The sequence below is a fragment of the Loxodonta africana genome, unplaced genomic scaffold (assembly GCF_030014295.1).
Source record: "Loxodonta africana isolate mLoxAfr1 unplaced genomic scaffold, mLoxAfr1.hap2 scaffold_55, whole genome shotgun sequence".
NCBI lineage: Eukaryota > Metazoa > Chordata > Mammalia > Proboscidea > Elephantidae > Loxodonta > Loxodonta africana.
In genome coordinates, this window is record NW_026975272.1 from 593963 (window position 1) to 616466 (window position 22504).

The 22504-nt window shown below is 40.2% G+C and overlaps 1 protein-coding gene across 1 annotated transcript; it reads right to left on the reverse strand.

Annotated features, from left to right (window-relative positions):
- Positions 1–6108: 6108 nt before the first annotated feature.
- LOC100660829 (olfactory receptor 2G3-like) lies at positions 6109–11254 on the reverse strand. The gene has a single exon (XM_064279095.1). The coding sequence runs from the start codon at positions 7202–7204 to the stop codon at positions 6284–6286; it is 921 nt and encodes a 306-aa protein (XP_064135165.1). The 5' UTR covers positions 7205–11254; the 3' UTR covers positions 6109–6283.
- Positions 11255–22504: the final 11250 nt, after the last annotated feature.

Sequence of the window (22504 nt, forward strand, 5' to 3'; positions counted from 1 at the left end):
CATACCTTGCTCATGGATGGGAAGACTTAACATAGTAAAAATGTCTATTCTACCAAAAGCCATCTACACATACAATGCACTTCCGATCCATATTCCAATGTCATTTTTTAATGTGATGGAGAAACAAATCACCAACTTCCTATGGAAGGGAAAGAAGCCTCGGATACGTAAAGCGTTACTGAAAAAGAAGAAGAAAGTGGGAGGCCTCACTCTACCTGATTTCAGAAGCTATTATACAGCCACAGTAGTCAAAACAGCCTGGTACTGGGAGAAGAACAGGCACATAGACCAATGGAACAGAATTGAGAACCCAGATATAAATCCATCCACATATGAGCAGCAGATATTTGACAAAGGCCCAGTGTCAGTTAATTGGGGAAAAGATAGTCTTTAACAAATGGTGCTGCCATAACTGGACATCCATTTGCAAAAAAATGAAACAGGACCCATACCTCACACCATGCACAAAAACTAACTCCAAGTGGATCAAAGACCTAAACATAAAGACTAAAACGATAAAGATCATGGAAGAAAAAATAGGGACAACCTTAGGAGCCCTAATACAAGGCATAAACAGAATACAAAACATTACCAAAAATATCGAAGAGAAACCAGATGACTGGGAGCTCCTAAAAATCAAACAGCTATGCTCATCTAAAGACTTCACCAAAAGAGTAAAAAGACCACCTACAGATTGGGAAAGAGTTTTCAGCTATGACATCTCCGACCAGTGCCTGATCTCTAAAACCTATACGATTCTGTTAAAACTCAACCACAAAAAGACAAACAACCCAATCAAGAAGTGGGCAAAGGATATGAACACGCACTTCACTAAAGAAGATATTCAGGCAGCTAACAGATACATGAGAAAATGCTGTCGATTTTTAGCCATTAGAGAAATGCAAATTAAAACTACGATGAGATTCCATCTCACTCCAGCAAGGCTGGCATTAATCCAAAAAATACAAAATAATAAATGTTGGAGAGGCTGCGGAGAGATTGGAACTCTTATACACTCCCGGTGGGAATGTAAAATGGTACAACCACTTTGGAAATCTATCTGATGTTATCTTAAACAGTTAGAATAGAACTACCATACAACCCAGAAATCCCACTCCTCGGAATATATCCTAGAGAAATAAGAGCCTTCACACAAACAGATATATGCACACCCATGTTTATGGCAGCTCTGTTTACGATAGCAAAAAGATGGAAGCAACCAAGGTGTCCATCAACGGATGAATGGATGAATAAATTATGGTATATTCACACAATGGAATATTACGCATCAATAAAGAACAGTGAAGAATCTGTGAAACATTTCATAACATGGAGGAACCTGGAAGGCATTATGCTGAGTGAAATTAGTCAGATGCAAAAGGACAAATATTGTATAAGCCCACTATTAGAAGATCTTGAGAAATAGTATAAACTGAGAAGAACACATACTTTTGTGGTTACGAGGGAGGGAGGGTGGGAGAGGGTTTTTTTACTGATTAGTTAGTAGATAAGAACTGCTTTAGGCGAAGGGAAGGATAATACTCAGTACATGGAAGGTGAGCTCAACTGGACTGGACCAAAACCAAAGAAGTTTCTGGGATAAACTGAATGTTTCAAAGGTCAGCGGAGCAAGGGCGGGGTTTGGGGACCATGGGTTAAGGGGACTTCTAAGTCAATTGGCAAAATAATTCTATTATGAAAACATTCTGCATCCCACTTTGAAATGTGGCGTCTGGGGTCTTAATGCTAACAAGCGGCCATCTAAGATGCATCAATTGGTCTCAACCCACCTGGATCAAAGAAGGAAGAACACCAAGGTCACATGATAACTATGAGCCCAAGAGACAGAAAGGGCCTCAGGAACCAGAGACTTACATCATCCTGAGACCAGAAGAACCAGTTGGTGCCCGGCCACAATCGATGACTGCCCTGACAGGGAGCACAACAGAGAACCCCTAAGGGAACAGGAGATCAGTGGGATGCAGACCCCAAATTCTCATAAAAAGACCATACTTAATGGTCTGACTGAGACTAGAGGAATCCTGGCGGTCATGGTCCCCAAACCTTCTATTGGCCCAGGACAGAAACCATTCCCGAAGACAACTCATCAGACATGGAAGGGACTGGACAGTGGGCAGGAGAGAGATGCTGATGAAGAGTGAGCTATTTGTGATGGTGGACACTTGAGACTGTGTTGGCATCTCTTGTCTGGAGGGGGGATGGGAGGATAGAGAGAGTTGGAAGCTGGCAAAATTGTCACAAAAGGAGAGGCTGAAAGGGCTGACTCATTAGGGGGAGAGCAAGTGGGAGTATGGAGTAAGGTGTATATAAACTTATATGTGACAGTCTGACTTGATTTGTAAAAGTTTACTTGAAGCTCAATAAAAGTTAAAGAAAAAAATAAATACAGTGTTAAAAAGCAAAGATGTCACTTTGAGGGCTAAGGTGTGCCTGACCGAAGTCAGGGTATTTTCAGTCTCCTCATATACATGCAAAAACTGGACAATGAATAAGGAAGACCAAAGGAAAAAAATGATGCCTTTGAATGATGGTGCTGGCAAAGAGTAATGAATATACCATGGGTTTCCAGAACAAAAAACAAATCTATCTGGAAAGTAGCGTAGCCATAATGATCCTTAGAAGGAAGGATGGCAAGACATCATCTCATGTCCTTTGGACATGTTATCAGGATGGACCAGTAACTGGAGAAGGACATCATGCTTGGTAAAATAGAGGGTCAGTGAATAAGAGGAAGACCCTCAATAAGATGGACTGAAAAGTGGCTGCAATAACGGGGTCAAACATAATGACTGTGAGGATGGTGCAGGATCAGGCACTCTTTTGTTCTATTGTGCATAGAGTTGCCATGAGTCAGAACTAACTCAACGGCACCTAACAGCAACTACCAGAATGAGAAGTAGGAAGAACTGGGATTAATGGTGATGGAAAAATAGCATTGATTAAGGGTAAGGTTGCACATCTAGTTACTGTAATTGATGTCAATAAGTTGTATGCCCATTTAAAGTTGAATTGGCAAAAATTGTGTACTAGCTATATTTACAACAATGACACACACACACACACACACACAAAGAGTAAGTCCTGAGGCTGCTTATGTACAACTAAAATTCTCCTGGAATCTGGCTCCTTGGTTTGGAGGTTTAGTGATTCACAGGACATCCCAGCTAATTGTCCTAAGAATGTGTTTAGTGCTTCTATTCTACCTCCTAGTTGGCTGTGTAGTGCTTGGGGTCTTAAAAGCTTGCAAGCAGCCATCCCATGCATGACAATTGATCTCTATTCACCTACAGCAACAGAGGAAGAAGGGGACTCAGGAATAGGAGGAGAATATGAAATGCTTTGCTAATTTCCTCTAGAACATCGCCCCTTTGTCATGAGACAGAAGAACTGGAAGGTGCCCCAGCTGCCATTACTAAACTTTTTAATCAAAGATTCTATAGAAGAATCCTATCAAAAAGGTGAAGAGTTTGGAAGAGTCTCAGGTTATAAAATAAACATACAAAAATCACTTGGATTCCTCTACATCAACAAAAAGAACACCGAAGAGGAAAAAACCAAATCATTACCATTCACAGTAGCCCCCAAGAAGATAAAATACTTCACCAAAAGAGTAAAAAGACCACCTACAGACTGGGAAAGAATATTCAGCTATGACATCTCAGACAAGTGGGCAAAGGATATGAACACACATTTCACTAAAGAAGATATTCAGGCAGCCAACAGACACATGAGAAAATGCTCCCGATGATTAGCCATTAGAGAAATGCAAATTAAAACTACGATGAGATTCCTAGACTGGCATTAATCCAAAAAACACAAAATAAAAAATGTTGGACAGGCTGCGGAGAGATTGGAACTCTCATACACTGCTGGTGGGATTGTAAAAGGGTACAACCACTTTGGAAATCCATCTGGCGTTATCTCAAACAGTTAGAAATAGAACTACCATACAACCCAGAAATCCCACTCCTCGGAATATACCCTAGAGATACAAGAGCCTTCACACAAACAGATATATGCACACCCATGTTTATTGCAGCTCTGTCTACAATAGCAAAAAGCTGGAAGCAGCCAAGATGTCCGTCAATGGATGAATGGGTAAATAAATTGTGGTATATTCACACAATGGAATACTACGCATCAATAAAGAACAGTGACGAATCTCTGAAACATTTCATAACATGGAGGAATCTGGAAGGCATTATGCTGAGCGAAATGAGTCAGAGGCAAAAGGACAAATATTGTATAAGACCACTATTATAAGATCTTGAGAAATAGAAAAAACGGAGAAGAACACATACTTTTGTGGTTACAAAGGGGGGAGGGAGGGAGGGAGGGAGGGAGGGAGAGGGTTTTTTATTGATCAATCACTAGATAAGAACTGCTTTGGGTGAAGAGAAAGACAACACTCAATACAAGGAAGGTCAGCCTAATTGCACCGGACTAAAAGCAAAGAGGTTTTTGGGATAAAATGAAAGCTTCAAAGGTCAGCGGAGCAGGGGCTGGGGTCTGGGGAACATGGTTTGAGGGGACTTCTAAGTCAATGGGCAAAATAACTCTATTATGAAAACATTCTGCATCCCACTTTGAAATGTGGTGTCTGGGGTCCTAAATGCCAACAAGTGGCCATCTAAGATACATCAATTGGTCTCAACCCACCTGGATCAAAGGAGAATGAAGAACACCAAGGTCACACGACAACTAAGAACCCAAGAGACAGAAAGGGCCACAAGAACCAGAGACCTACATTATCCTGAGACCAGAAGAACTAGTTGGTGCCCGGCCACAATCGATGTCTGCCCTGTCAGGGAGCACAACAGACAACTCCTGAGGGATCAGGAGACCAATGGGATACAGACCCCAAATTCTCATAAAAAGACCATACTTAATGGTATGACTGCGACCAGAGGAATCCTGGAGGCAATGCTCCCCAGACCCTCTGATGGCACAGGACAGGGACCATCCCCGAAGACAACTCATCAGGCATGAAAAGGACTGGTCAGCGGGGGGGAGAGAGATGCTGATGAAGAGTGAGCTAATTAAATCAGGTGGACACTGAAGAGTGTGTTGGCAACTCTTGACTGGAGGGGGGATGGGAAGATAGAGAGAGAGGGAAGACGGCAAAATTGGCACGAAACGAGAGACTGAAAGGGCTGACTCAACAGGGGGAGAGCAAGTGGAAGAAGGGAGTAAGATGTATGTAAACTTACATATGACAGACTGATTGGAATGGTAAACGTTCACTTCAAGCTTAATAAAAATTAATTAAAAAAAAAAGCCTGGTTCACATTTCTTTATTAACTAAAATCTCTACCTCTTTCTTTGTAACCAGAGATCAAAAGTAGACATCATCTAGCAAAGAGGGTCACCCATAGTTTTACCCGGTGTGTAAAACAAATCCAAAAGGAACATTCTGTGCTTCTTGTTCACACCACCTTTGTACTTAGTTAACCCTTAGTTTAAACCTCTATTTAATCACAGATCCACATTATAGTTTTAAGTATTTAGAGCTTAATATTTATTGATTAGTATCCCAAGGAAGAGAGATTCCCTGAATGTTTAAAAGCTTACAGTGAAATGTAGAAACTAGACAAATGCAGGTGATGATTCATACACATGTATGCAATATGAATGCATGTTGAATCATATTTTATCCATCCTACATTAATTGAAAGAAAATTAAATTATTTTTGTCTTGAAGGTGAAATTATTGTCTTAAACAAATGATCAAAAAGGAGTAGGGGGAATTGATGAAGTAAGACTGTGGTAAAATGTGGGGTAGCCTGGTGTTTGAGGAAGGGAAGAGTTTGCGAGTGACCAAGAGCAGATAAACCAGGAGAGGTCTAAAAGAAACTTGTGTAGGAGATGTGATAAATCCAATGCAAGTGTCCTTTAAAAATCTTGTTTTTTAAAATCACATTTACTTGGAGAGTGCCAGGCAAATAGGAGCTGTTGTAGGAGGAAACTTGAAAAAGATGGTGTCATTCATCCTCCCACAGAGGCGTGAACATTCCTGATTGTTCTGTCCACTGAAAACAGGGCATTTGGTAACAGCTGGGATACAATGGCTCTATCTGAGCTTTTAGAAGATAGCATTTTCTGATAAGATGAGTTTCCCCAAACATCAGGATGGTTGATGAGATAGGGGCATCTTTCCCTGAAGTTCTTGGACATTCCTTTGGAAGCACAGAAGCAGCAGTACTCATTGAAAGTTTGCATGTGGCTGTTCCAAGAGGCAGGATTTTTATGACTTTTACACTTTTTAGGATTTTATCCCTCCATGGAATTGTAGAATCCTCTTCAATGCCCTCTTCACATCCTTGTTTCTTAAGGTGTAGATAAGTGGATTCAGAAGTGGGGTGATAATACAGTAGATGAAGGACATGAATTTGGCCTGGGTGCTCTTGGCTGGGGGCTGGAGGTACAGGTAGGTGGCAGGCCCATAATACATGGTGACGACGACCACGTGGGAATTGCAGGTGCTGAAAAACTTGTGCCTTCCTTCAGCCAAAGATAACTTTAGCACAGCCCTAGCAAGGAAGGTATAGGAGACCAGCACAAGAAATGGAGCTACCAGTGCAACGGGGATAGCTCCCATGGCTAAGGACAGGTCATTAGCAGTGGTGTCTTCACAGGCTAGCTTGATCAGAACAGGCACCTCACAGAAGAAGTGGTCTACGGTGTGGTGACCGCAGCAGTGAAGTTGAAAGGTAAGGGTGGCTTGGAGCAGAGAATTGGCTAAGCCACTGGACCAGGTGGCAAATGCCAGCTTCACACACATCTGGGGATGCATGATGACAGTGTGGTGGAGTGGCTGGCAGAGAGCCACGTAGCGATCAAAGGCCATTGCTGCCAGCAGGATGCATTCAGTGCTTCCTGTCCAGTGGATGAGGTAGGCCTGTGAGAAGCAGCTCCAGTAAGTAATCATCTTTTTTGTTCCCCAGAGGTTGACCAGCAGCTGGGGTACAATGGTGGTGGTGACACAGAGGTCCAGCGCAGAGAGATTGTCTAGGAAGAAGTACATAGGAGTATGGAGTCTAGGATCCAGCAGGGTGAGAAGGATGATGGAGCTGTTTCCCATCGGAGTCAGGATGTAGGAGACTAAGACCACTCCAAAGAGGGGCATCTCTAGCCACGGATGATCTGAGAAGCCCAACAAGATGTACGCATTTGGGGAACTCATATTTTTCTCCTTCCATGGCTGCTATCTTATGTACAGCTGCAATGAAAGAGACAAGATGTGAAGGATAAGCCTGACTTTTTTGCTTCAGTCACTCCATGGCAACATTTCCAACCTTCAATATGCTGTTGAGATAATTTTCAAAATCATTAGAAATTTTCACAAAAGAAGACTGATTTATATAAACACTGCCCCAGCAGTGGCCATTGAGCTGGAATACCCTAGATATGATGAGATCTTCTATATGAAACCTAATCATTTAAGTATCTGTTTATATGAAGATCTCTCTCTCTCTCTATCTCATCTCTATTTCTCTCTCCCTTCCTCCCTCCCTCTTCTTTATCTACCTAGCTTCTCAAATCTGTCTGCCATATAGTGGAGTGTTAAGCGTGAAAAATCAGGAGTGGTCTGCCGAGTTTATGGCTCCATCACTTCATTCTTGGCCAAGTCATTGAACTTCTCTGTGTTTCAATTTCCTCATTTTAAAATTAAGAATAGTCTTATATGGATTTGTACAAATGTTTGAAAATTTTAAATTAATTTTATCCACCTACCTATCTAGCAATCATGTATCACATGGTGAGCTCTGTTTAAGTGTTAGAAAACCAAACAAACGTGTTGCTGTTGAATTGATTCCAACTCCTAGTGACCCTATAGAACAGAGTAGCAATGCCCCAGAGGGTTAATAAGGCTGTAATCTTTACAGAAGCAATCTGCCACATATTTCTTCCATGGAGCAGCTGGTGAGTTTGAACCCCTGACCTTTTGGTTAGCAGCCAAGTGCATAGCCACTGTGCCATCAAGGCTTCCATGTAAGTGTTAAGTCATCTATATCTAATCTACCACTGTATCTATATCTACCTAGTTGTCTCTCTTACTCCCTCCATCATCCTCTCCCCAGCTCTCTTTCATCTATCCCTTCATTCATAAAATATATTGTTCTCATGTCATGATGAAAGGAACATGGGGTTCTTTGCATCTGGCACTCTCCTTTACAGAATTCTTAAATGAAATATTACTCAATGTTTCCTTTCACTCTAGTTAGGTGAAGGATATTTGTATGCTCAGATAAACACATTAGAGGTTGGCAGTGCTCTCACAGCAATGTAAAGGTCTGAACTCTATCTGTGGGGAAGAGACCAGCAAATGTTAGATTGTTCTATGCAATCCTGTCTTGCTTCATTTTTCATGTAACTCCTATCTTCCAAGTTTTTCAATGGCGCTTTTTTCTCCTTACTCATTTGCTTTTATTCTTTTACCTCTTTATCCCTTATTTCACTCCCCCTTGCCTGTTCATTTCATATTTTATTTTCCTGTGCATTTGTCCACATTCTTTCCAAAACAGCATTATTTCTTATCCTTAGGTTCTTGATTTTCAAGATGTATAAATTTCAAATCTCAAATTTCCTACCTCATACAGGAGATTTCTTCCTTAGGGCCCCGTCAATATCTCAAACTTAGCACATCCCAAACTTAGCTTACCACCACTTAGTGAAAAGGTAAGCACTTTCCACCAATTCCTTTATTGTGTTATCCCCTGAATAAGCCAGAAATGCAGTTTACAGTTGTGCTATAATTTAAAAGCCATGAATACCACACTGCTTGATTTCATCTCCCTTATTAGTCTGTTTGTTATTCTCATATTAGCTCATTTTTATTGTCTTGCAAAATTTTACTCATGGTGGGTGATAACAAAGGAGTTGTCTTATAACAACTCATAACAACTGTAAGTGCTACAGTTTTGTGGATGTTTATCAGACTAATGGCTTTTTAGAAAAAAAATACTGACTTTTTTGGAAAGTTGACTGTTCAGAGGGACAGATTTTGGGTAGCTGAAAAGATTGCCTTTCCAGACGTCAAAGTCATGTTGACCGTCATTACTTACAACCTGAATTCACCTTCTTTTTTTTTTTTTATTAACTTTTATTGAGCTTCAAGTGAACGTTTACAAATCAAGTCAAACTGTCACATTATATACACCTTACTCTGTACTCCCACTTGCTCTCCCCCTAATGAGTTAGCCCTTCCAGTCTCTTCTTTCGTGACATTTTTGCCAGCTTCCAACTCTATCCTCCCATCCCCCCTCCAGACAGGAGATGTCAACAGTCTCAAGTGTCCACCTGATACAAGTAGCTCACTCTTCATCAGCACCTCTCTCCTACCCACTGTCCAGTCCGTTTCATGTCTGATGAGTTATCTTCAGGAATGGTTCCTGTCCTGGGCCAACAGAAGGTTTGGGGACCATGATGGCCGGGATTCCTCTAGTCTCAGTCAGACCATTAAGTATGGTCTTTTTGTGAGAATTTGGGGTCTGCATCCCACTGATCTCCTGCTCCCTCAGGGGTTCTCTGTTGTGCTGCCTGTCAGGGCAGTCATCGGTTGTGGCTGGGCACCATCTAGTTCTTCTGGTCTCAGGATGATGTAGGTCTCTGGTTCATGTGGCCCTTTCTGTCTCTTCGGCTCATAGTTATCGTGTGACCTTGGTGTTCTTTATTCTCCTTTGCTCCAGGTGGGTTGAGACCAATTGATGCATCTTAGATGGCCGCTTGTTAGCATTTAAGACCCCAGATGCCACATTTCAAAGTGGGATGCAGAATGTTTTCATAATAGAATTATTTTGCCAATTGACTTAGAAGTCCCCTCAAAACATGGTCCCCAAATCCCCGCCCTCGCTCTGCTGACCTTTGAAGAATTCACCTTCTTTTAATTGCAGTTCCAGACTTTATATTTAAGAGGAAAACATCTATCTACCCAGTGTTGCTCTTCAATCTTAGTGAACAACATTAAAACCAACAAAAGCAACTGCATGATTTTGTTTACTAGTTTTTTCATTCTCCCAGCCTTAGGTTTTATTTTAGGTACTATAAATGTATTCTTTTATTTTTTCCTGTTGAACTGTTGAGTCATATCTGAGATGGATTATAAATGCCCCTTCATCTCCACACATAATTTTTTCATTTAAAACCTAACGGACTGACAGAGTAACTAAATATAATCTTGGTTTTTTAATTTCTTTGCTTCTTACATTTCCGTGGACATTAACTAAGACAATGTCTCAAAGAAGCTTTTACCTTCCATGTTTAGAAACAAAGACTGCTTGAACAAAATCGATTTTCCATAGACATAGCTAGACAATGTTTTATAGAGATTATCAGTGTCGCTATTTCACCATAGTACTGTTTTCACTATTGTTTGATATTGCCCATGTTCTTCTGGGTTTCCACATGAAAATCATTCTGATATAACCAGCAGGTTGACTTTTTCTAAATACCTCAATGATTACCTTTATTGTCTGATTTCTCTATTTTCTGATTCATTCTTCTATCCTTTTAATCTCAATCTTTTGTCTTTTACTATACACCACAAAACCTGGCTACACAGAAAGTATTTTCATATGCCCCAAATTTTGAAGAACATTTTATTCCACAAATGGGAAGTGTGTACATGATATAAAAATACATGACCTAAATTCAATAAAACAAATACCATATACTTGGAAAAATAATTTCAGGGAGCTTGGGAAAAACAACATGATCCAAGGTTTTGGAAAAATAAAAAACAGTATCAATTTTACTTAAGCTTGAAGTGAAAGATAGAAAAATATGGAACAAAATTTTTTGCTAAATACAGTCAATCTTCTTCAGAAAAGAGAGCAGTTTTAAACTGGGAGATTTCCCAGAGGACATTTCAGTGCCATACTGTTAAGCCACTCTAAGAATGAGCACCTTGCATTTTTTAATTCTTTAGATCCATAGAAATTACAACATGACGTGTTGAATTAACTTGCAAACGATTACCCTTACGGACAGCTATTGTGGAACAAAGAAGTACCACCGAGTAACAGGGGCAAACATTATGCCAATTTTCAGAAGGAGAGAAAGCAGAATCCTGGGATTAAATATTGCTGAACCTGATGATCAACAGTGGGAAAACCTTGAGAACATTGTTAAACAATTGGTTTGTCAACACGTTGAGCAAGTGTGATCGGTAGGTGCAAATGTAGGTTAATTCTAATAAAATGTTTTAAAAAATAGCACATTTGGGGAAATGAGGTTTTGCAGGTTGTTAATGAGGTAGTGGATGCTACATACATTTGGTGGAGGGTGAAAGTACCATCTTCCTATCCAGACAGAACATACCTGAATCCATGTTTGGCCAGTCCTGGCCACAGTGACTTTGAGAACTTCGGGTAAGGAATGTCAGCATCTTGAGCCTCAGTCTTCTTTCATGAAAGTGAAAGAAATAACGTTTACCCTGAGCATTTGGAGAGGGTTAAATGCCCCAGAAGCATGTGTGAGAAGAGTCTACCATACAGAAGTAGACACTGGTACCTAGAAGACATACTAAAACTGATGAATTCATCACTCTCAAAAGAATTATCTTTCTAAAAAATGATAATAAACAAAAACACAACAGCACATGAGGATCGGTGTGGTCACAGTCCAAACCCTGTTTCCTACACTAAACAGCTACAGTGTCCTTCACTATTAAGTGAGTATTCATATCCTCTTGTCTACACTGACAATCATCACAATTTATGCACTCATTGCACGTAATACATTGGGGCTAAATAAATGGTAGGCATATACTGCTAACACTGAGGAAACTGAGCCACAGAATATATTAGGAAACCTGCAAGGGAAAGCAGAGCTATACTGTGAAAAATTCACAGTTTGCACCCAGGCCCCTATCCTAAGTCTTTTAGTCCACTGCCGTATAAAAGAAATAAAAATCTAAGATGACTTAAAGTTGGCAAGGATAGATAACCCACATTGTCTCAATAGGCAAGAGTCTGATTCTGAAGCAAAAAGGTCACATTTAATAGGGTTAAATGGAAAGCCTAGGACTTTGCTTAAATTTAATTGCACAATTACAGGATGGGAAATTGTACCTGTGATACTATTCTGGAGGTTTTCTTTGATCAGAAGCTCAAAACAAGTAGTTCAATGGAGAAATTATGAGGACATCTAATGGATTCTTTGCCTTTCTTAATATAAATATAGCACAGACTATGAGAAGCTAAAAGTAAATGCATCTGGTGCTACTAGCCCATGTCTGGTTCTTCGTTTAGGCAATATTTTAAAATTGGGTTATTGATCCACCGGAGTATTTGTTGGGGGATTGAGTTGGAGTCTGGAAAAGTGCTATTGGAGAAACTTTTTGAAGGATATGCTGCTATTGAAATGATAATGTTATGTAGAAATAATATTCCCTAAATGGGTTTTGATTTGGAAGAGAAAAAATACACTCCGCGTGCTTTCAATGTGAGAACTACATCAAACACGGAAAAATTCTAGAGAGGCCCATTTTAGGTAAATAAAAATAATTTGCTCTCTGCAAGAATATTATAGGAAGTAGATTGCTTGTGGCTGGATCACCAGCTTTTATAATACCACAAAAAAGAAGACTTCTTCATGATATTCAAGAAGGAGTTAAATGGCATACTGGGTAGCCCTCTTGCCATAATGTGAGACTGGTTATCTATCACTATGATCGTTCTGCCTCCAGAATCACCCAACTCAACTCATTCTTCATGTTAATGTGCTTGAGTATTCTTCAAAAATTACAATCCTCATTTTGCCACTCCATTGTTTTAACATATTCAGAGACTCTCAAACACCAACGTGTGGCACCCTACCTCATCTCCGATCTGGTCTCTGTTGTCTCACTCTTCCTCTCCCCAATCTCACCCTCTCACCAGTTGCTCCAACCATGATTGGAAAGCCACACACTCAAGCTTATGTTCCTTTGCACGTGCTGGTTTCTCTCTCATCCCCCTAGAGTAGCTTGCTGAAGATCTCTTTATCCTATAAGACCTGGATCAAGCATAGTCCCTTCTGCAAAACTTCCCCTGAGAGCCCCTTCTTTCTGTTCATATTTTACTTCATCTTCTTCCTCCATTTAGTGTCTTGTTGGCTTCCCCTTCTTCCTTATGAACAGTTTAGAAGCTCGATCTCTGTTTAAGTTCCCCTTGCCTCCCAAATGCTTAGCCTAGTTTTGGCCTATAGAAGCTATTTAATAAATGTATGATTATGACATTTATTATTTAATTTTTTATTATGTAATAAATGTATGATATCTATTAAGTATTATCACACACTTTGGACATGTTATTAGGAGGGATCAGTCCCTGGAGAAGGACTTCATGATTGGTAAAGTAGGGGGTCAGCAAAAAAAGAAAAACCCTCAACAAGATGGATTGACACAGCAGGCTCAAGTGTAATAATAATTGTGAGGATGGCGCAGGTCCAGGCAGTGTTTCGTTCCATTGTACACGGGGTTGCTATGAGTCAGGACCAACTCGATGGCACCTAACAACATGAGATGAAAAGGTGGATTCTGTGGTTACTCAGATTGGTATATTTAATTTGCTTCTGTAATGTTAATCTATTCCAGTCTTCAACTACTGCCCTCCATCCGTAAATTCTCAGGTTATGTTGATCTTACCAATTTTTTTTAAAGCCCACTTAAAGAGTTATTGTTGTTTCAATTCAAGGTCTTTCAGCTATTGTACTTTCCTTTGCCACAACATTTTTTTTCCAGTCCTAATATGTACCTGGGACTGAAATTTACTGGTGGTGTTTGTGGGAAGGGTGTCATGATTAGGCTTGAGAGGACTATCTGTTAATATTTTACTTCATGTTACCTAGAATAACCCACCTTAAGTGAGAGGATTTGCTTTAGGGATCCCTCCGTGGTATTTACTAGAAGAGAAATCATGTACTCAAACTTAACCTGGCCTCTCCCACCCACTTTACCTTGAGGTTGAAAGAAGGGGTATAGAGAAGCCAGGAACTAGCACTTGATACGCTAAGACCTGGGTCAGAAAGATGTGGATTTTCTTCATTTGGGAGAGGGGTGGGACTAACCAGAATTCAGTCACAGGAGAGGAGTCTTGCTGTAGTGAGACAGTTCCTCGCTGAAATTTATTCTTTTGGCTCCTCTGAGACCTGAGATACTTGATGTATATAATTAGGCCAGGTGCCACATTTGGAGACAGGAGCATGTAGAGGGATTTCTTCTCCTTCTAAAATCTCATCTTCAGAATAATCTTTGCCCTGGAGAATATGCCTGAATGAGCTGAGGGAAAGATCCTGAAACAATAAAATTGTCCTAGAGCAAGAATGAAAGAGAATCCCTGGGGATGTTTATTTGTTTTCATATCAAATGATGTGCAGAGGGATAGACTGAAGTCCATCAAGGGAACTCTTTGTAAAAATTACAATCAATTATTTGTGAACCAGTATATATTAAACACAAATATATCACTTCAGCAGAAAACTAAGTAGCTTGTAGATGGGTAAATTTATATTTTCTTCCCATGGGGACAACTTAATGCCATCTTTATGAAATACTATATTTTACAGTACTGTTTTTCCTGAAAATTTCTTTTTACATACTATAAAACCATCACACTATTTTTCTCTTCCCATATTGCTATCATCATCGCTGTTAGGGGAATTTTGTTGTTGTCGTTAGGTGCCATTGAGTCGGTTCTGACTCATAACAACCCTATACACAACAGAACGAAACACTGCTCTGTCCTGAACCATCCTTACAATTGTTGTTATGCTTGAGCTCCTTGTTGCAGCCACAGTGTCATTCAAACTCGCTGAGGGTCTTCCTCTTTTCTGCTGACCCGGTACTCTGCCAAGCATGATGTCCTTCTCCAGGGACTCATCCCTCCTGACAACATGTCCAGAGTAGTTAAGATGCAGTATCGCCATCCTTGCTTCTAAGGAGCATTCTGGTTGTACTTCTCAGACAGTTTTGTTTGTTCTTTTGCCAGTACATGGGGTATTCAATATTCTTTGCCAACACCACAATTCAAAGGCATCAATTCTTCTTTGGTCTTCCTTATTCATTGTCCAGCTTTCGCATGCATATGATGTGATTGAAAATACCATGGCTTGGGTCAGGAGCACCCTAGTCTTCATGGTGACATCTTTGCCCTTCAAACTTGAAAGAGATCATTTGCAGCAGATTTACCCAGTGCAATGCGTCTTTTGGTTTCATGACTGCTGCTTCTATGACTGTTGATAGTGGATCCAAGTAAAATGAAATCCTCGACAACTTCAATCTTTTCTTCTTTTATCGTGATGTTGCTCATTGGTCCAGTTGTGAGGATTTTTGTTTTCTTTATATTGAGGTGTAATCCATACTGAAGGCTGTGGTCTCTGATCTTCATTAGTAAGTGCTTCAAGTCCTCTTCACTTTCAGCAAGCAAGGTTGTGTCATCTGCATAACACAGGTTGTTAATGAGTCTTTTTCAAATCCTGATGTCCCGTTCTTCTTCATATAGTCCAGCTTCTCGGATTATTTGCTAAGCATACAGATTGAATAGGTATAGTGAAAGAATACAATCCTGATGCACACTTTCCCTGACTTTAAACCAGTCAGTGTCCCCTTGTTCTGTCTGAACAACTGCCTCTTGATCTATATATATAAAGGTTCCTCATGAGCACAATTAAGTGTTCTGGAATTCCCATTCTTCACAATGTTATCCATAATTTGTTATAATTCACACAGTCGAATGCCTTTGCATAGTCAATAAAACACAGGTAAACATCCTTCTGGTATTCTCTGCTTTCAGCCAGGATCCATCTGACATCAGCAAGGAAATCTCTGGTTCCACATTCTCTGCTGAAACCAGCCTGAATTTCTGTCAGTTCTCTGTCGATATACAGCTGCAGCCATTTTTGAATGATCTTCAGCAAAATTTTGCTTGTGTGTGATATTAATGATATTGTTCTGTAATTTCCATATTTTGTTGGATCACCTTTCTTTGGAATAGGCATAAATATGGATCTCTTCCACTGAGTTGGCCAGGAAGCTGTCTTCCATATTTCTTGGCATAGACAAGTGAGCACCTCCAGCGCTGCATCTGTTTGTTGAAACACCTCAATTGATATTCCATCAATTCCTGGAGCCTTGTTTTTCGCCAGTGCCTTCAGAGTAGCTTGGACTTCTTCCTTCAGTACCATCGGTTCCTGATCATGTGCCACCTCTTGAAATGGTTGAACATCAACTAATTCTTTTTGGTATAATGACTCTGTGTATTCCTTCCATCTTCTTTTGATGCTTCCTGCGTCGTTTAATATTTTCCCCATAGAATCCTTCACTATTGCAACTCAAGGCTTGAATTTTTTCTTCAGTTCTTTCAGCTTGAGATACACTGAGTGTGTTCTTCCCTTTTGGTTTTCCAACTCCAGCTGTTTGCACCAGTCATTACAATACTTTGTCCTCTCGAGACGCCCTTTGAAATCTCCTGTTCAGTTATTTTACTCCATCAATTCTTCCTTTTGCTTTAGCTGCTCAATGTTTGATAGCAAGTTTCAGAGTCTCCTCTGACATCCTTCCCCCAGTTACCTAGGCCAAAAGTCCTGATATCATCCTTGATTCCTATCTTTTCTCCAATCCATCAGAAAGTCCTCTTGGTTCTACCTCAAAACTTATCCTAGATAAAACCATTTCTCTGGTCCACATTTTTCAAGTGGATTACTGTGCTACTCTCCTACTCAGTGTGCCTGCTTCCTCTCTTACCACTGCTTCAGTCCAATATCGAAACAGGAGTTTAAAACATGAATCACTTCCCAGCCTGCGTAAAGCTCTTCAGTGGCTTCTCAGTGCACATAGAATAAAATCCATACTCCTTAGCCTACCTTACATGCTGTACATCATCTACTCTCTGCCCTAATTTGTATCATTCTCCCTTTGCTCACTCTGCTCCAGCTACCTAGCCTACCCACATGGGCCACGTAGACATTCTGTTCCTCAAACACGCTCTTACTCACCTTGGGTCTCATGTATTTGTTGTTCCCTTTGCCTAGAGCACTCTGCCCCGAGATCTGCATGTGGCTGGCCCCTCATCATTCAAGTCTCAGCTAAGAGAGGCCTTTCTAGGCCACCCAGTCTTAAGTACCCTCTTCCCAGTCACTCTACTACATTATTCTGTTTTTATTTTCATTACATAGGGCAAGGAGTTTTCCTTATTTAATACCATATCCTTAGTGCCTAGAACAGTGCCTGGCATACAGCTTGTTGGTGTTGTTGTTAAGTGCCATCCAGTCAGTTCCAACTCATAGCTACCATATGTGCAACAGAATGAAACACTGCCCGGTCCTGCACAATTCTCACAATCTTTGTTATGCGAGCCCATTGTTGCAGCCACTGTGCCAATCCATCTAGTTGAGGATCTTCTTCAGTTTTGCTGACCCTCTTACTTTACCAAGCACAGTATCCTTCTCCAGGGACTGGTCCCTCCTGATAACATGTCTAAAATACATAAGATGGAGACTTGCCATCCTTGCTTCTAAGGAATGTTTGTCTGTACTTGTTCCAAGACAGATTTGTTTGTTCAATATTCTTTGCCAACACCATAATTCAAAGGCATCAATTCTTTTTTGGTCTTCCTTATTCGTTGTCCAGCTTTCACATGCATATATACAAGGCAATTGAAAACACCACAGCTAGGGTCAGGCAGACCTTAGTCCTTAAAGTGACATCTTTGCTTTTTAACACTTTAAAGAGGTCTTTTGCAGCAGATTTGCCCAATGCAATGCTTCTTTTGATCTCTTGACTACTGCTTCCATGGGTGTTGATTGTGAATCCAAGTGAAGTGAAATCCTAACCAACTTCTTTTCTCCATTTATCATGATGTTGCTCATTGGTCCAGTTGTGAGGACTTTTGTGTTCTTTATGTTGAGGTGTAATCCATGCTGAAGGCCGTGGTCTTTGACTTTCATCAGTAAGTGCGTCAAGTCCTCTTCACTTTCAGCAAGCAAGGTTGTGTCATCTGCATAATGCAGGTTGTTAATGAGTCTTCCTTCAATCCTGATGTCCCATTCTTCTTCATATAGTCCAGCTTCTTGTATTATTTGCTCAGCATACAGATTGATTAAATATGGTGAAAGGATGCAACCCTGATGCACACTTTTCCTGACTTTAAACCACGCAGTATCCCTTGTTCTGTTAGAACAACTCTTTTTTTCATATTTTATTGTGCTTTAAGTGAAAGTTTACAAATCAAGTCAGTCTCTTATAGAAAACCTTGTATACACCTTGCTATATACTCCTAGTTGCTCTCCCCCAATGAGAAAGCATATTCCTTCTCTCCATCCTGTGTTTCTGTGTCTATTCAGCCACCTTCTGTCCCCCTCAGCCTTCACATCTCCCCTCCAGACAAGAGCTGCACACATAGTCTCCTGTGTCTACTTGATCCAAGAAGCCCACTCCTTGCCAGTATCATTTTCTGTCTTATAGTCCAGTCCAATCCCTATCTGAAGAGTTGGCTTTGGGAATGGTTTCTGTCTTGGCCTAACAGAAGGTCTGGGGACCATGTCCTCTGGGTTCCCTCTAATCTCAGTCAGACCATAAAGTCCAGTCTTTTTACGAGAATTTGGGATCTGCATCCCACTGCTCTCCTGCTCCTTCAGGGATTCTCTGTTGTGCTCCCATCATGACAGTCATCAGTTCTAGCAGAGCACCATCTACTTCTTCTGGTCTCAGGTTAATGTAGCCTCTGATTTATGTGGCCCATTCTGACTCTTGGGCTCGTACTTACCTTGTGTCTTTGGTGTTCTTCATTCTTCTTGTGGGTTGAGACCAATTGTTGCATCTTAGACGGCTGCTTGCTAGCATTTAAGACCCCAGATGCCACTCTCCAAAATGAGAACGACTGTCTTGAACTATGTACAGCTTCCTCATGAGCATAATTACATGTTTTGGAATCCCCATTCTTTGCAATGTTATCCATAATTTGTTATGATTCATACACTTGAATGCCTTGCATAGTCAATAAAACACAGCTAAACATCTTTATGGTATTCTCTGCTTTCAGTCAGGATCCACCTGGCATGAGCAATGATATCTCTCATTACATGTCCTCTTCTGAATCCAGCTTGAATTTCTGGCGGTTCCCTGTTAATGTACTGCTGCAATCACTTTTGAATGATCTTCCTTTTGCTTGTGTGTGAAGTTAATGATATTGTTCGATAACTTCTGCATTTGGTTGGGTCACCTTCTTCTTAATGGGCACGATTATGGCTCTCTTCCAGTTGGTTGGCCAGGTAGCTGTCTTCCAAATTTCTTGGCATAGACGAGTGAGCACTTGTAGCACTGCATCCGTTTATTGAATAATGTCAAGTGGTATTCTCAATTCCTGAAGACTTATTTTTCGCCGATGCATTCAGTGTAGCTTGTACTTCTTCCTTTGGCACCATTGGTTCTTGCTACCTCCTGAAATGTTTGAATGTTGACCAATTATTTTTGGTACAGTGATTCTGTGTATTCCTTCTATCTTCTTTTGATGCTTCATGAATCGTTCAATATTTTCCCTCTAGTGTCTTTTAGGACAGCCATCTGAGGCTTTAATTCTTCTCTATTTCTTTCAGCTTGAGAAATGCTGAGTGTGTTCCTCCCTTTTGGTTTTCTAATTCCGGGTCTTGACACATTTCATTATAGTACTTTTCTTCTTGAGCTGTCCTTTGAAATCTTCTGTTCAGCTCTTTTACTTTATCGTTTCTTCCTTTTCTTTTAAATTTTTTTTTTTTTTTTTAGCTACTGTACTTTCAAGAACAACTTTCAGAGTCTCTTTTGACATTCATTTTGATCTTTTTTTTCCTGTCTTTTTGATGAGCTCTTGCTTTCTTCATGTATGATGTCCTGGATTTCATTCTACAACTTGACTGGTCTTTGGTCATTAGTGTTCAATGTGTCAAATCTGTTTTTGAGATGGACTCTAAATTGAGGTGGGGTATATTTAAGGTTGTACTTTGGCTCTAGTGGACTTGTTCTAATTTTCTTCAACTTCTATTTCAACTTGAATATGAGCAATTGATAGTCTGTTCCACAGTTGGCCCCTGGCCTTGTTCTGATTGATGATATTGAGAATTCCCATTGTCATTTTCCTTATTTCTTGGCCTCTCGGCCCTCGGGCCTCACATCCACATATGCCCTCCTGGGACAAGTGTTCCAAAGCTCTGTAGCTCCACTGATAAATGCCTGGAGGCACCAAACTCCATCAGTAAACTTTGGCCAGAAGGCTGATAGAGAAAGAAAACCTCCCCCTGGAGCTGACAACCTGAATTTGGACTTTTAACCTACTTTACTGTGAAGAAATAAATTTTTCTTTGTTAAAGCCATCCCCTTGTGATATTTCTGTTATAGCAACACTATATAGCTGAGACAATGTTCCAACCACTAAGGCAAAAGATGAAGAACTTGAAAACTTTTGCCAATCTCTGCAGTTGGAAATTGGCCAAAAATGCACTCAAGACACATTCATACTTAATGGAGATTGGAATGCAAAAGTCAGAAACAAAGAAGGATTGGCCTTGGTGATAGAGTGATAGAAATGATGCCAAAGAAAACATGATAGAACTTTGCAAGATCAAAGACTTACTCGTTGCGAATACCTTTTTCCAACAACATAAATAGTGACTATAAAGTTGGACCTTACATAGGAATCAAATCGTTCCAGGGGTCACCAAGCCTACCTCCATTGATAAGTGGCTGGAGCACCCCACTTGACTAGGAGACCTCCTGTGAACAAACAGCTCTCTCACTCTGTGGGTTAGCACTGTCTGACTCAGGTCTCCTGGTTGTGGTGCTGCCAGTTCTCTGCTGCTGTCAGTTCTCTGCTGCTGCTGGTCCTCTATCCATTCACAGTTTAAAAACCACTTCCACATTTTAGGCGTCTGTTAGAGCAGCACCGCACTCTGTCGGTACCAAATTCGGTGTTAGTTATCTAATGCTGCTATAATACAAATACCCCAAGTGGATGACTAACAAAGAGAAACTTATTTCCTCACAGTAAAGTAGGCTAGAAGTCCAAATTCAGGGCCTCAGGTCCAGGGGAAGGCTTTCTCTCTCTGTTGGCCCTGGAGGAAGGTTCTTTTCATCAATCTTACCCTGGACTAGGAGTTCCTCCGTGCAGGAACCCCAGGTCCGAAGGATGCACTCTGCTCCCAGCACTGTGTTCTTGGTGTTATGGGTTTCCCCTGTCTCTTTGCTTGCCTCTTTCTTTTATATCCCCCCAAAATTGGCTTAAGATACCATCTAATCTTATAGATTGAGTCCTGCCTCATTAACATAACTGCTGCGTATCCCTCCTTATTAACATCATAGGGGCACGATTTATAACACATAGGAAAAATCACATCAGATGACAAAATGGTGGACAATCACACAATACTGGGCATCATGGCCTAACCAAATTGATAAAAGGGGCACATTCTTTTGAAAACGCCAGTATGTTCTAAATGTATAAAGGATTATGGTCCAAAGGATGTTATATACAATGTTAGGAATCCTTGGTACTTCATGGCCAAGTTCTCACACCTACCCAAACTCAAACAAGTGAACACAAACACAAATACATAAATTTGAACATCAATATGCGGGCTGAATAAGAATTAGGATACAAAACAAAACAAAACTTAATAAGGAGTCCTGGAGGTACAATGGTTAAGTGCTCGACTGCTTACTGAAAGATTGGCAATTTGAACCCACGTGGTGGCTCCTCAGGAGAAATACTTGGTGATCTGCTTCCATAAGATTACAGCCAAGAAAACTCCATGGAGCAGTTCTATTCTGTCACATGGGGTCACTATGAATTGAAATCAACTCTATGACACCTAACAGCAACAAAAATGGTTGTAATACTATACAAAAATTGTTGGTAGCTAAATTTAAGCTACTTTATGTGACTTTCATCTACATAAAAGCAGACACAGAGAAACACATATACAAATTGTTATAGATACTTTTGGAAAAGATATAGTTACACTTAAACACACATATGTATACACAAATTCACAGATCCAACAAGGTTTTAGACAGAAGTTTAGCATTATTTTTTATCTGAATGAAGAAAATAGGTTTATTACCATTCACAAAGTACTTAATTGTATGTTAAAAAAAAAAACTTCACATAACTTTCTGAAATAAGAAAAAAGATAATTTAGGCGTAGGATAATTAGTCCCATGAACATCAATTCTCATTCCATTTCTGTCACAGATCATATTGTGAACCAAATGCACATTACCCCTCCAGTATGAGAAAATGCTTAATCAAAAGAAAAAATTCCAAAGCCCAATATTGAAGCAGAAAAAAAAAGATTTAATGGTAAGATCCAAATGTAAAATCTCCATTTTTAAGTGTTACTACATATTTTATAAGTCCAAGAAAATACAGGATCCTATGTAACAAACCATGTCTTCCTGCTTTAAAAACAATACTTAAAAATTGTGATTTGTGGTCTGAAAAACTAAAGTTTGAATCTGTTTACTAATTATATTTCA